Here is a 14,836-nt window from a genome sequence, read left to right on the forward strand (position 1 = left end):
CCATGAAACTGTGATATATTTTGTCACAGTTAGGGTGAAGTTTCAGCTGTGTTAAGAGGCAAAAAGCAATTTTTACTTAACATCTGATATAGAAAGGCTAAAGTTTGGTAACTTACCTTCCAGATGTAGGCAGCTTCATCACTTGAGCCACTGACTAAAAACTGGTCATCTGGACTAATACTGGATTTAACATAAAAGGTAGAGTTCTGATGTCCGTTGAAGACAGCCACTGCCAGAAGGAAAAAAAATCAAATTATTTCTTTTTATTTCCAGTTTTCAAATAAATGCAGACAGTATACATATCCTAATAAGTTTTATTAATGTACTGACTAATGAAGCAGATGGTCAAGTCAGTCAGCAATTAAAAAAGAACTGGACAATGGCAGAAAAAGAAAGGAAATCCTAGGAAAAGGCTTTATATTAGATCCAATCTCGTGATCTAAGGGCTTCCCTGGTGGCTCAGAGGTTAAAGCATCTGCCTACAATGCAGGAGACCTGAATTTGATCCCTGGGTCACGAAGATCCCCTGGAGAAGGAAATGGCAACCCACTCCATGATCTAAGCCCAAATACTTGGTGTGGAGTTGGCTACTGAGAAGAAAGTGACAAAAAATATGCTTAAAGGAAGAACAGAGCCAGTGTCCAGTCCTTCAGTAAAAATGCCTTTGTTAGACCCTCTCTTTCCACCCCAGGCTAGGTTTTTCCATTGCATTAAACACTGGTCTTTCTTCCTCTTAAACTTCAAACCTCTTAAGGATACATTCCACAAGTATCTTTTTCTTTCCTCACTACACTTCAGACTTTATAATGCTTTGAACAGAGGAAGTCTTCAAACATTTGTTGTATGAACAGGTAAAAATCAGTGAAAGGAGAGTAAAGATTTATGGATAGTTTATCTGAGATGTGGTAACCTTTAAACTTGACTTTAAGTAGGCTGAAGAGTAGAAGTGGCCAATGAGGTAAACTATATATTCATATGTAAAATACTCCAACTAGGTTAGGTTTAGACTTCGTACTATCCAATCTAGCATAATGTGCTTGATATGTTAATTCCATCCTAAGGAGACCAAAACCTGAGGCCTCAGGCATCAGAACTCTACTAGGAAATAAAAGAAAAAAACATCTCGGTCATTGGAGAATTTAAGGATACGTTCAGGAAGGAAAAAATACTTCACTGCAATCTTCTAACGGAGTGGGGGAAAAACAATTATTATTGGAAGGACTGATGTTGAAGCTGAAATTCCAATATTTTGGCCACCTGATGCGAAGAGCTGACTCATCTGAAAAGACCCTGATGTTGGGAAAGATTGAGGGCAGGAGAAGGGGATGACAGAGGATGAGATGGTTGGATGGCATCACCGACTCAATGAAATGGGTTTGGGTGGACTCTGGAGTTGGTGATGGACAGTGAGGCCCAGCGTGCTGCAGTTCCTGGAGTTGCAAAGAGCCGGACATGATTGAGCGACTGAACTGAACTCAACTAACAGCTTTCCATAACTACTCACAAAAATCTCTTCCTTTTGCTACAATAAAAAATTGGATTAAAAAAACAAACTTTGTATTTAAAGCCCTTCAAGAAAAACCCTGCATGTCAAATACACTGCCACATCACATACTGCAACTGCTAAAGTTAAGCAAGACATGAATCAATTCAGATACATGTATTAGAGTTACTATAACAGATAAATCCTCACAAAATAAACAGGATCCTTTATTCTGAATGCAATTCCAAAACTATAATTGTTCATCCTCCTCAGCTCTTAGCTATGAATGGAAAACTATAGACCAAATTTTCCACTAAACTCTTAAGTATTTATTGCCCTCTGCTGGTCTAAGAAAGCCAACATAAAGTTCACAGAAAAAAATTCCTTCTAAACCTATACTGGCTTTAATTAGTTTAACTGTTGACAATTTGAGCTCTTAAAATGCTTCATTAAGATGCTTTAATTGCCAACATCCGCTGGATCAAGGAAAAAGCAAGAGAGTTCCAGAAAAACATCTATTTCTGCTTTATTGACTATGCCAAAGCCTTTGACTGTGTGGATCACAAGAAACTGTGGAAAATTCAGAAAGAGATGGGAATGCCAGACCACCTGACCTGCCTCTTGAGAAACCTGTATGCAGGTCAGGAAGCAACAGTTAGAACTGGACATGGAACAACAGACTGGTTCCAAATAGGAAAAGGAGTACGTCAAGGCTGTATATTGTCACCCTGCTTATTTAACCTCTATGCAGAGTACATCATGAGAAACGCTGGACTGGAAGAAGCACAGGCTGGAATCAAGATTGCTAGGAGAAATATCAATAACCTCAGATATGCAGATGACACCACCCTTATGGCAGAAAGTGAAGAAGAACTAAAGAGACTCTTGATGAAAGAGGAGAGCGAAAAAGTTGGCTTAAAGCTCAACATTCAGAAAACGAAGATCATGGCATCTGGTCCCATCACTTCATGGGAAATAGATGGGGAACCAGTGGAAACAGTGTCAGACTTTATTTTTTTGGGCTCTAAAATCACTGCAGATGGTGATTGCAGCCATGAAATTAAAAGACACTTATTCCTTGGAAGGAAAGTTATGACCAACCTAGATAGCATATTGAAAAGCAGAGACGTTACTTTGCCAACAAAGGTCTGTCTGGTCAAGGCTATGGTTTTTCCAGTGGTCATGTATGGATGTGAGAGTTGGACTACGAAGAAAGCTGAGCACCGAAGAATTGATGCTTCTCAAGTGTGGTGTTGGAGAAGACTCTTGAGAGATTCAACCAGTCCATCCTAAAGGAGATCAGTCCTGGGTGTTCATTGGAAGGACTGATGCTAAAGCTGAACCTCCAATACTTTGGCCACCTCATGCAAAAAGTTGACTCATTGGAAAAGACCCTGATGCTCGGAGGGATTGGGGGCAGGAGGAGAAGGGGATGAAAGAGGATGAGATGGCTGGATGGCATCACGGACTCGATGGACATGAGTTTGAGTGAACTCCAGGAGTTGGTGATGGACAGGGAGGCCTGGCGTGCTGCAATTCATGGGGTTGCAAGGAGTCGGAAACGACTGAGTAACTGAACTGAACTGAAGATGCTTCAGAGTCGTCCTTATAAACATCACTTAGTATAATAAAATGCTGTGAACTAAAGGTATAGAAGATCAAGTACTGAGTTCAGGACCTTAAGTTTTGAAAAAGACAAGCAATTATTAGATCTCTCTTTCTCTCTCACATACACATCTGTCAATTTCTAATGAACATACCTATCTGCCTACCTAACTACCTATCTATATATGAGAGCCAATAAAACCATTTCAGGAGTACAGAGGAAAGGTTACTAAATTATTAGTTAAGTGGCCTTGGGCATATTTGTTTGATGGCAGAAGAACAACTAAATTTAAGGCCCCTTTTGGTGTCCACACATAACAAAATGATATAGAAAAAGCTCTTGGACATCTGATAATATGATTAGGCTTTCATCTTCTAGGGAAAATTTTTGAAGAGTTTGTTTTATATGGCTAAATAAACCAGGAGTTGTTCAAGTTCTAATTTCAATCAAGGAGACAGCAAGCAAAGTTATAAAACCTCTTTCCTTTTCCAAACATTCTTACTCTTGTTTAGACAACATCAGTTTAATGCCCTAACACAGGGCATTAAAAATGCCACGTATGATACTGTCATAGGTACTGAAGTCCTAATAATGGCTTGGGGTCAGTCTTAGGAAACTTCTGTAAATGCCCAGCTAAATTCTGCACTATTTCAAGATTTCTTTTTTATCAATGCATCTGATTTTAGTGGGAACTGGGTAGCTCTAGGGACTGGTTATAGAATTCAAAGTCGTTTTCTGACAGTTATATATGAGAAATAAGTAGGTAGGTTACAAGTATGTAGCTTGCTTAAACAACTGATAATGTCCTTAAAATGATATAACTCTAATCCTCTTGAGAGTATGCTTGAGAAACTAATTTTTAAAAATGTCATTTATTAGCTTTATATATTCTACTTATAAATACATGTAATATATATAAATATAAAATATGTAAGCTTTTTATAGTCCACTTATAAATTCTATATTCCACTTATAATTTTCTTAAAGAAAAAAGAATGAGATTAGGGAAAACATCCAGAGATAAAACAGCTCTGTCCAACATTAGGGAGAAGGCTGAGGTAGGCAGGAACTATTTTGAGGGCTTAAAACCAAGCCCCCTAACTTTAACAAATAACCCACACAAAGGACAAAAGCTGAACAGAACAGCCTTCTCTATCCCACAAATATTGAAATAATTTTAAGTATACCTAAAGGGGCATAATTTCGGGAAAGACTTACTATTAAAATTAAGCCAGCACATGGAGCAGAATTCTGTTCACTTGTGAAATCATCACAAGATAAGTACATCTATGAATTAAAACATCACTGGAGCTAGTCAAAGACCCCAAAGCACCTATATGTCTTCATAAATTCAGTACAGAGAAAACAGACAACATTAAACTATCATTAATGAAAAAAATCCATATTATTTTTAGGAAAGAATTTGAATGACTAAGATCCTACTTGGAGAAGTCTTTAATCCAGTCATATTGAACATATAGATGTTGTCATCTGTGCAGTTAGCAAATAAAGTGGAGCCAGTAGAATCCAAAATCAGACTTGAGTATCCTGGAAAAAGGAATTTGAGTTAGCAAGCACTGATGACAGAGTAGATTGGAGGTGAAAATTATCTTTTTAGATCACTTCATAAGAAGTATCATCAGAATTCTTATTCCCCCAAATTTCTACAAACCAAAATTATTCTAAGTTTTTGTAACTTCAAAAAGATACTTTCATATACTAGTTTCTCAAGTCAACTGAGAATAACAGTTGCTGAAAACTAGCTTGATATTTATTTTAAAATTTTGACAAAACTTAGATATCCAAAAAAGCCCTACAAGAGTCCTACAGAATACAAAGGCTTACCTAGTTTTCGAGTGCTGCTACCTGGGTACAGGAAAGACTTCGATGCTATGGGTTCCTGTCGATAAGCAGTATAATTCTTACGTAAATCCCATATTTTGATTATGCTAAAAATCAAGGTGAAGAAACAGTTATTTTGTAGTCCTTTTCCAACACCAATCAGTGTCAACTATGTTTGAATGTGAAATGACTTTTAATCTAATTTCTCTGGCACATCAACCATCTACAGTGAGGATATTTCATTGGGAAACAGATTGAACTATCTCATACTCTTGTCTCCAATGTCAGGCTAACAATTCTAGTAGAACGGAAACAGATGTGTTCTGACCCACAGATGGGTTGCCCTGAGTTTACTTGAAGAGAGCGGAAAAGGAAGATGAAGGTTGAGTGCTGATAGTCATTGTTTCATTGTTTTCAGGAAAAAAAAAAAAAAAAAAGGAACACTTCCTAAGCCTTTAGCATTCCGCATGTAACCTTTGACATCATTAAGTAGGAAACTGTGTCCTTACGGTTGGATCTCTATACATTAACTCTTTAAGAAATCTAGTCTAAACAAACTTTCCTGTGAAATAGAGTATTTTTACATTTCACCTATTAGGATGATTTTCCTAATTTTCGAGATCTACTTTGTAAACAACTTGAAAACACAAGCTTGGTTATAAAAGGGCAGTATTCCTTGGAAAGAAAGCTTTCACCAAGAAAGCCATTTACAAATATAACTAATAACCTTTAGATAATCCTTCATTTGTGCCTGAGAATTTGGTCCACAGAAGAGTTTTAGTGTTTAGAAGACACAACAGAAATCTCAGTTTATTAAACCATATTTTTAAATTAAAATTTTTGAAGGGAAGGATATCTTGGGAGATATAATGGGCAAAAAGAGGGCAAAGAAGAATATTTTAAAAAGAGCAAGCCCCTATACTCAATGAACTTAAATTTCAACAAAGTAAAAAATCAAGAAGTATCACAAACTTATATGGAAGCCCAAAACTCAGACCAATCATGGATGGAAAGTATGATTAAGTCCTTAGGCCTTAACATCAATTTAGTTAGAGTACTCCCTGAAATGCCAGCTACATGCCTCGAATTGAGTTCCGTCTTTTAGGATACTACTAGAGAAGATAAAACCCCAAATATAGGCATATCTCATTTCACTGTGCTTTGCAGATATTCCATTTTTTCACAAATTGAAGGTTGTGGCAAGTCTATAGGTACCATTTATCCAACAGCATCTTCTCATTTCATGTCTCTATGTCACATTTTGGTAGCTCTCCTAATGTTTCAATTTTTCATCATTATTTTTGCTATAGTAATCTGTGATGTTACCATTGTAATTGTTTTGGCATTTTCCAGCAATAAAATATTTTTAAATTAAGATCTGTACATTGACTTTTTAAGACACAATGCTATCTTACACACAACAGACTACAGTAAAATATAAACATATATTTTAAATATAATGGAAAACCATTGATTAAATTATGCAGCACACAAGCAAGTTACCATCAAGCTTCTCTGTAACAGCAGCAGCAGCAAGTGCCAACGCTGCTCGTAAGTGATAGACAATGTGCTAACTACGGCAATTATCTCATTTAATTATTTGAGCAAGAGTCCTAATAACTAGATATTTTCCAGTGTGATCTAGAGTTCTTCTCAGCTGGGTACTATGTTGAAATTTAAAAGCACACACATTAAATTACAATGGGACTAGGTGACTTCTCCATCACAGTTCATGAAAGACAGCTCATCAAAAGAACCAATAAATAAAGACTCTTCTTACCCATCCACAGCTCCTGCTGAGACTAATGTGTTCTCATCTTGAAAGAGGACCACAGTAACACTCTGTTGGAAATCCTAATAGCACAAGGAAGAAAAAAAAAAGAAGGAAATCCTATTTGGGGTATAACAATCTTCACTATTAAGAGACCAAGGCGCTAAAATGATGCCTTTATCCCCTAAACTGAACTAGGCTAAATCTTTCCCCAGCAATATAAGTCAAACATATATTGTAGACCAAGAAGTAATTTTAGCAAGAAAATAACCTAAACATCAATTTATATCATACTATGAACATTCTGACTTGCATTCAAGAAAAAAACTGGTGATTAACACAGTATTTTAGTACCTAAGTCTATTGGCTATACGTAAAGTCATTCCTACTGTGTGTCCTTAGGAAACTCATTTAACTTGTGCATGTTTCATTTATAAAATGTTGATATCTTCCCAGATTATCATATAGGAGTGTCAAGAATTATAGATAAAAGATGGTTACATGCTCTGCAAAATCTAAAGGAGCTAGTGGAATTTTACCTCCTAATTAAAAGACGCTTATTCCTTGGAAGAAAAGTTATGACCAACCTAGATAGCATATTCAAAATCAGAGTCATTACTTTGCCCACAAAGGTCCGTCTAGTCAAGGCTATGATTTTTCCAGTGGTCATGTATGGATGTGAGAGTTGGACTATGAAGAAGGCTGAGTGCCGAAGAATTGACGCTTTTGAACTGTGGTGTCTGAGAAGACTCTTGAGAGTCCCTTAGACTGCAAGGAGATCCAACTAGTCCATTCTGAAGGAGATCAACCCTGGGATTTCTTTGAAAGGAATGATGCTAAAGCTGAAACTCCAGTACTTTGGCCACCCCATGCAAAGAGTTGACTCATTGGAAAAAACTCTGATGCTGGGAGGGATTGGGGGCAGGAGAAGGGGACCACAGAGGATGAGATGGCTGGATGGCATCATTGACTCGATGGATGTGAGTCTGAGTGAACTCCGGGAGTTGGTGATGGACAGGGAGGCCTGGCGTGCTGCGATTCATGGGGTTGCAAAGAGTCGGACAAGACTGAGCGACTGAACTGAACTGAACTGAATCGATGTTAAGTTTTCTTGGCCCCAGAATCTGATGAAATGTCTGAAAAGCTACTCATTTTAACTTCATCTGGCTTCCAAAGACTACATACTAGCCCTGTCAGTTTCCATTCATGCCAATGTAGTTTAAGCCCTAATGTTTTAGCAACCACACATCCCCAAAATATTAACTTAGACCCTACAGAACAGGAATACTAGAAAAATAAATTAAGAAACACTGATAATTTCTTTTTTTTTTTTTTAAAGAAAAAAGCTGTATTATGGGCACTGTTTGAACTCTGACTGTAAAATGCTAAAGAGGTACTTATATTTTCCCCAATATTTCTCAAAATATTTTGAAATCTTTTGCCAAGTATGTTTTTTTAAAAAACATAAAAAAACTCACATCTGTTCAGCAGTTTGTATTATGAAAACAACAACGGATTCCTTTGCCCTACAGAATATGGCACCATGGCACTTAATATGCTTTTTAAACCACACATCTCCCTCTCCTAATGAGTTATTCTACTGTAGATGATATGCATGCATGGAGACCTCTAGGGATGAGTTTCAGGAAACTGAATTTTTAACATATTTCCCAGGTGACTCCGTTGCACTCGAGAGTTTGAGAATCAGTACTGTAGGTACTGAATGAGTATCAAACAATAAACCACTGGTATCAAGAAGAAATAAAGACTCTCATTCACTAACTGAATCACTCTCATTTAATGCCCAACAAACTTCCCAAAATGAGACTCTATGATGCTGTCAAGATCTGCACACATGTACACAGCTATAAAACCTTACCACAGAAGGAGCAAGCCCTTTGGAATTCTGTTTCTTCTTAGGTTTTGAAGGGGTTTGCTTGTCTAAGGTATTATGAGCTCCACTGATTTGGTTCACTTGCCTGTAAAATCCATCTGAAAAATATTTTTTTCAGAACATAATTGGTTTAGGTTTCAGAAATTTATTCCCATGCTGAATGTAACATTTATATATAAGATCTCAAAATTATATTGTTTTAAATTAGTAAAATTAGAAGCCAGCAGGGTCACTGTACTATAATCTCTTGTGTGAGATTATAATATATAAAAAGGAAATAAGTACATGGATATGTATAGCAGCTTTATTCTTAATTGCCCAAATCTGGAAGCAACCAAGATGTCCTTCAGTAGGCGAATATATGAATAAAAGTGTGGTATAAGTAGACAATGATACATCATTCCATACTAAAAAAAAGAAAATGAGCTATGAAGTCATGAACAGACCTTTAAAGATGTATTACTAGGTGAGAGAAGGCAATCTGAAAAGGCTATATATACTCTAGGGATCCAATCATATGACATTATGATAAAGGCAACACTATGGAGACAGTGTAAAAGATCACTGATAGCCAGGGTTTAGGAGGAAGGGTATGATGACTAGGTGGAGCACAGAGGATTTTTAGGGCAGAGCAACTACTCTGTATGATACTGTAATGGCACACCCATGCCAGTTATACACCTGTCAAAACCAAGAGCACGTATAATACCAACAGTGAACCATAACATTAAGCAAGCACAGATGGAAACTGGGTGATAATGGTGTATCAGTGTGGGTTCACCAGCTGTAACAAATGTCCAGCTCTGGTGCAGGATGTTGACAGTGGGAGAGACTGTGAGGACAGGGGGTAGATCCATACAGGGAACTCTATACATTCTGCTCAGTTTTGCTGTGTATCTAAAGCTGCTCTAAAAAACAGTCTATTACAAATAATTTTTTAAATAATGATGTAAGCAGGGAGACAATCATTTGTTGTTGTTCAGTTGCTAAGTCATATCTGACTCTTTTTGCGACTCCATGTATTCTAGCCCATCAGGCTTCTCTGCCCATGGGCTTTCCCAGACAAAATATGGAGTGGGTTGCTGTTTCTTTCTCTGAAAGCACTGCTTTCTGCTTAATGGCATTAGGGGGCAATGTGAGTATAATTAAATTTAATTTAATCCAATTCTTTAAAGTCCTCAAATTTTTAAAATTAAAATGAAAGATCATGTACTAATAATTGCAATCCCATTGATAATTTAGATAACTGGCATTATAGTTCATAAGGTAAATATGGAGGGTAATACTTGAAGAAATCACTAAGAACCTGGGAACCAAACAGAAGAACTAGGGATTATGAACCTGTGCCCCCTGGTGGTAAACAGGTGAAATCACCAATTCTTTCATTCAAAATTATTATGGAGCAATACCACATTTGTCAAAATTAAAATGGAACTAGATTACCTTTTTTGTTGCACCTGGTATCCCAGACCATAATGTTGCCATCTCTACCCCCTGTACAGAAGACAGCTGTAGACATATAAATAGTTTATCAAGAAGTTAACAAAACCGGTCAATGACACTTGTATTTCAACTTATTAATAAGGTTCCAAGGGTATCTATTATATGCTTGGTACTGTAATTGGCACTGGAGGCTAAAAATGATAAAATATACAGCTCTACACAAATAAGAGAAAACAAAGCTGTGAAGGAAAAGTATTAGAACTCAAAATGCTTACATTGAGCAAAAACTTGATAGAATAAACCTCTGTAAGTTTTCCTAAAGCCACATGAAATACTATATTATATACTAAAGTTATAGTAAGAATAATGATAAATAAGCACTAACCAAAATATATGGAGTCCTTACTAAGTTCTACACACTATCCTTTTTTATAGATGACTTTTTTAAAAGAACACCTCAATGAGAATTATTACCCTCATTTTATAGATGAGCAAATTAAGGCATAGGGAGGATAAGTAACTTGCAAAGATTATTTTTGGCTTATGTATCTACAGCCCATACTCTGAATTTCCAAGCTGTATTCTCAGTATAAAATTATAAACTAGATCAATATAAAATTTGTGAAAGGAGTTGCCTCTGGGGATGGAAAAAGGGCAGTGACACTGGAGGAAGAAACACAGGAGGAACTCCAATTTACCTGTCACATGCTTTCCTCTTTAAAAATTAAACCAAAAAAAGTATGCTTCCTGTATGAGTGACCACTTACCAAGTTAATCCACCTGGATTAATTTGCAGCCAATGTAGACAGATTAATTTGATAAGTGCTCAGGTCAAAATACAAAAACTATTTGAGGGCCCTACAGACACTGAACAAAAACATGCAATTTTTGGAAGGAAGTCAACCACTGAATCAACTGACTGGCCTAGGCTAAGTTCCGGGTTTTTTGTGGTTTTACCTTGAGGGCAGCCAGAGTTGTACCATCAGGACCAAGCAGCTAAAGTGGAGGAATTAGGAAAAAGAGTGGGGCAACGCGAGCTGTAAGCAGCAGCAGGAAACTCTGGAGAGGGGAGACAATGGGAAACCCTAATACTGTGTTTATACTTAGTGCACGTCTCTGGCTGACTCCTGAACCGTGTATGTATGAGCGGTAAGAACTGAACTGAGATCTGATCTTCTGAACTAACTGCTTTCCTACAGGTTTGACCATGCAGTTTGAAATCAATCAATCAATCCAGTCGTTCAGTCGTCTCCAACTTTTTGCGACCCCATGAACCACAGCACACCAGGCCTCCCTGTCCATCATCAATTCCTGGAGTCCACCCAAACCCATGTCCATTGGGTCGATGATGCCATCCAACCATCTCATCCTCTGTCGTCCCCTTCTGCTCCTGCCCTCAATCTTTCCCAGCATCAGCGTTTTTCAGTGAGTCAGCTCTTTGCAACAGGTGGCCGAAGTATTGGAGTTTCAGCTTCAACATGAGTCCTTCCAATGAACACCCAGGACTGATCTCCTTTAGGATGGACTGGTTGGATCTCCTTGCAGTCCAAGGACTCTCAAGAATCTTCTCCACCACCATACTTCAAAAGCATCAATTCTTCTGCGCTCAGCTTTCTTTATAGTCCAACTCTCACAACCGTACATGACCACTGGAAAAACCATAGCCTTGACTAGATGGACCTTTGTTGACAAAGTAATGTCTCTGCTTTTTAATATGCTGCCTAGGTTGGTCATAACTTTTCTTCCAAGGAGTAAGCGTCTTAATTTTGTGGCTACAATCACCATCTGTAGTGATTTTGTAGCCCCAAAAAATAAAGTCAGCCACTGTTTCCCCATCTATTTGCCATGAAGTGATGAGACCGGATCCCATGATCTTCGTTTTCTGAATGTTGAGTTTTCAGCCAACTTTTTCACTCTCCTCTCACTTTCGTTTTTTTAATATATAAATTTATTTATTTTAATTGGAGGCTAATTACTTTACAATATTGTATTCCTCTTTCACTTTCAAGAGGCTCTTTAGTTCCTCTTCACTTTCTCCCGTAAGGGTGGAGTCATCTGCATATCTGAGGTTATTGGTATTTCTCCCGGCAATGTTGATCCCAGCTTATGCTTCTTCCAGACCAGCATTTCTCAAGATGTACTCTGCATATAAGTTAAATAAGCAGGGGGACAATATACAGCCTTGACGAACTCCTTTTCCTATTTGGAACCAGTCTGTTGTTCCATGTCCAGTTCTAACTGTTGCTTCCTGACCTGCATATAGGTTTCTCAAGAGGCAGGTCAGGTGGTCTGGTATTCCCATCTCTTTCTGAATTTTCCACAGTTTATTGTGATCCACACAGTCAAAGGCTTTGGCATAGTCAATAAAGGAGAAATAGATGTTTTCCTGGAACTCTCTTGCTTTCTCCGTGATCCAGCGGATGTTGGCAATTTGATCTCTGGTTCCTCTGCCTTTTCTAAAACCAGCTTGCACATTTGGAAGTTCATGGTTCACGTACTGCTGAAGCCTGGCTTGTAGAATTTTAAGCATCACTTTATTAGCGTGTGAGATGAGTGCAATTGTGCACCAACTCTTTTCTGAGCAACATAATAGAATTCAGAGTCCAACATACCATTCCCAACGCACAGGGTACAATCTTAAATTATTTGCCTTATAAAGAGCCAGGAAAATGAGTCATTCTCAAGAGAAAAGTCAACAGAGGTCAACCTCAAAACGACCCAGATACTGACTTATCAGGTCCAGTTGTAAAATAGATATAACTATGTCAAGTGAAATAAAGAGACGATCAATGAAGATAAGAAATCTCAGCAGAGAAACAAATAGAACTTACCAAAAACAAATGGAGATTTTAGAACCACCACCCACAACTGCTGAAATGATAAAATTCACTGGATGGGCCTAAGAGCAGAATGGAGGGAACAGAGGAAAAAGTCTATGAACTTGAAGACAAATCAACAGAAATCATTCCATCTGAGGAAGAGAGAAAACTAAGACTGAACATTACGCTAAGTAAAAGAAGCCAACAACGTATTGTATGGTTCCATTTACATGAAGGCATAATAGGCAAATCTATAGAGACAGAAAGAAAGTAGGCTGTATAAGGCTGTGGAAGATGGAAAGTACTGTTAATGGCTCTGTTTTCTTTTTGGGCTGATGAAACTGTTCTAAACTTGGACTGTGGTGATGACTGAACTTTATAAAAAAATTAAAAATCACTGAAACATACATAGTAAATGGGTGAATTTTATGATGTATTAATTATATCTCATTTTAAGAAAACTGAAAAAGATGAATAAAGCTTCAAGGATTCATGGGACAATTTCAAAAAGTCTAGTACATGAGTAATTGTGGAGTTCTAGGAGAGAAAACTATAACTGCCATATGACCCAGCAATTCCAATCCTGGGTTATATAAAAACAAAAACACTAATTCAAAAAGAAACATGTATCCCAGGGTTCATGGCAGCATTATTTATAATTGCCAAGATATGGAAACAACCTAACTGTCCATCAACAGATGAGGACTATGAAGATGTGCTGTGTACACACACATGCACACACAATAGCACGCTACCCAGCCATAAAAAAGGATGAACTTTTACCATTTGCATCAACATGGATAGACCTGGAAGGTATTATGCTAAGTGAAGTAAGTCAGACAAAGAAAGACAAATAATATCACTCATGTGTGGAATCTAAAAAATAAAATAAACTAGTAAGTATGATGGAGAAGGCAATGACACCCCACTCCAGTACTCTTGCCTGGCAAATCCCACGGATGGAGGAGCCTGGTAGGCTGCAGTCCATGGCGTCACTAAGAGTCGGACACGACTGAGTGACTTCACTTTCACTTTTCACTTTCATGCATTGGAAAAGGAAATGGCAACCCACTCCAGTGTTCTTGCCTGGAGAATCCCATGGACAGAGGAGCCTGGTGGGCTGCTGTCTATGGGGTCGCACAGAGTTGCATACGACTGAAGTGACTTAGCAGCAGCAGCAGCAGCAGCAGCAGCAGCAGCAGCAGGAGAGAAAACAGGGCAAATATTTCAAAAAATAGCAGAAAACTTCCCAGATTGGGTTAAATCATGAGTTCAGTTTCAGATATGCTCAATTTGAAGTCCTACCAGAAAAGTGAAAGTTGGAAATATAATCTGGTTCAATATAAGTAGAGCAAAAAACAACACTGGAATAAATGAGACTGCCCAGGGAGAAGGTACAGACTGAAAGGAAAACATGGGCAAATACCAAATTTTGGGCCATGCCAGCTGGAGAAGGCAATGGCACCCCACTCCAGTACTCTTGCCTGGAAAATCCCATGGACGGAGGAGCCTGGAGGGCTGCAGTCCATGGGGTCGCTGAGGGTCGGACACGACTGAGCGACTTCCCTTTCACTTTTCACTTTCATGCATTGGAGAAGGAAATGGCAAGCCACTCCAGTGTTCTTGCCTGGAGAATCCCAGGGATGGGGGAGTCTGGTGGGCTGCCGTCTCTGGGGTCACACAGAGTCGGACACGACTGAAGCGACTTCGCAGCAGCAGCAGCACTTCAAGTTAGGTAGAGAAGCAAGAGTTCACAAAAGTACTTACGATGGGATACACAGAAATACTGAGAAACAGAGGCAGTGATATCACAGGTTCCAAGGAAGAAAAAATTTCCATGAGGTTTAAAATAAAAGGCCAAATGTACCAAATGTTGACCAAGTAGAAAGCAGGCTGATTTCAGGAAGAGAGCTGGGAATGGAAAACAGAACCAAACTGAACTAAATTAAGATGAGGACATTTAACCTGATTTTGATTA

The 14,836-nt window shown here is 38.2% G+C and overlaps 1 protein-coding gene across 1 annotated transcript in view; it reads right to left on the minus strand.

Annotated features, from left to right (window-relative positions):
• The window catches only part of DTL (denticleless E3 ubiquitin protein ligase homolog), a 49,808-nt gene that overhangs the window by 19,800 nt on the left and 15,172 nt on the right, over positions 1–14,836 (minus strand). Inside the window, exons 6-11 of the mRNA XM_052654060.1 lie at positions 10,040–10,105; positions 8,582–8,694; positions 6,712–6,785; positions 4,935–5,038; positions 4,533–4,637; positions 117–229 (exon numbers count right to left, since the gene is read on the minus strand). Coding sequence (XP_052510020.1) covers positions 117–229; positions 4,533–4,637; positions 4,935–5,038; positions 6,712–6,785; positions 8,582–8,694; positions 10,040–10,105 — 575 coding nt within the window. The remainder of the gene's footprint in view (positions 1–116; positions 230–4,532; positions 4,638–4,934; positions 5,039–6,711; positions 6,786–8,581; positions 8,695–10,039; positions 10,106–14,836) is intronic.

The sequence above is a fragment of the Budorcas taxicolor genome, chromosome 16, assembly GCF_023091745.1.
Source record: "Budorcas taxicolor isolate Tak-1 chromosome 16, Takin1.1, whole genome shotgun sequence".
NCBI classification, from domain to species: domain Eukaryota; kingdom Metazoa; phylum Chordata; class Mammalia; order Artiodactyla; family Bovidae; genus Budorcas; species Budorcas taxicolor.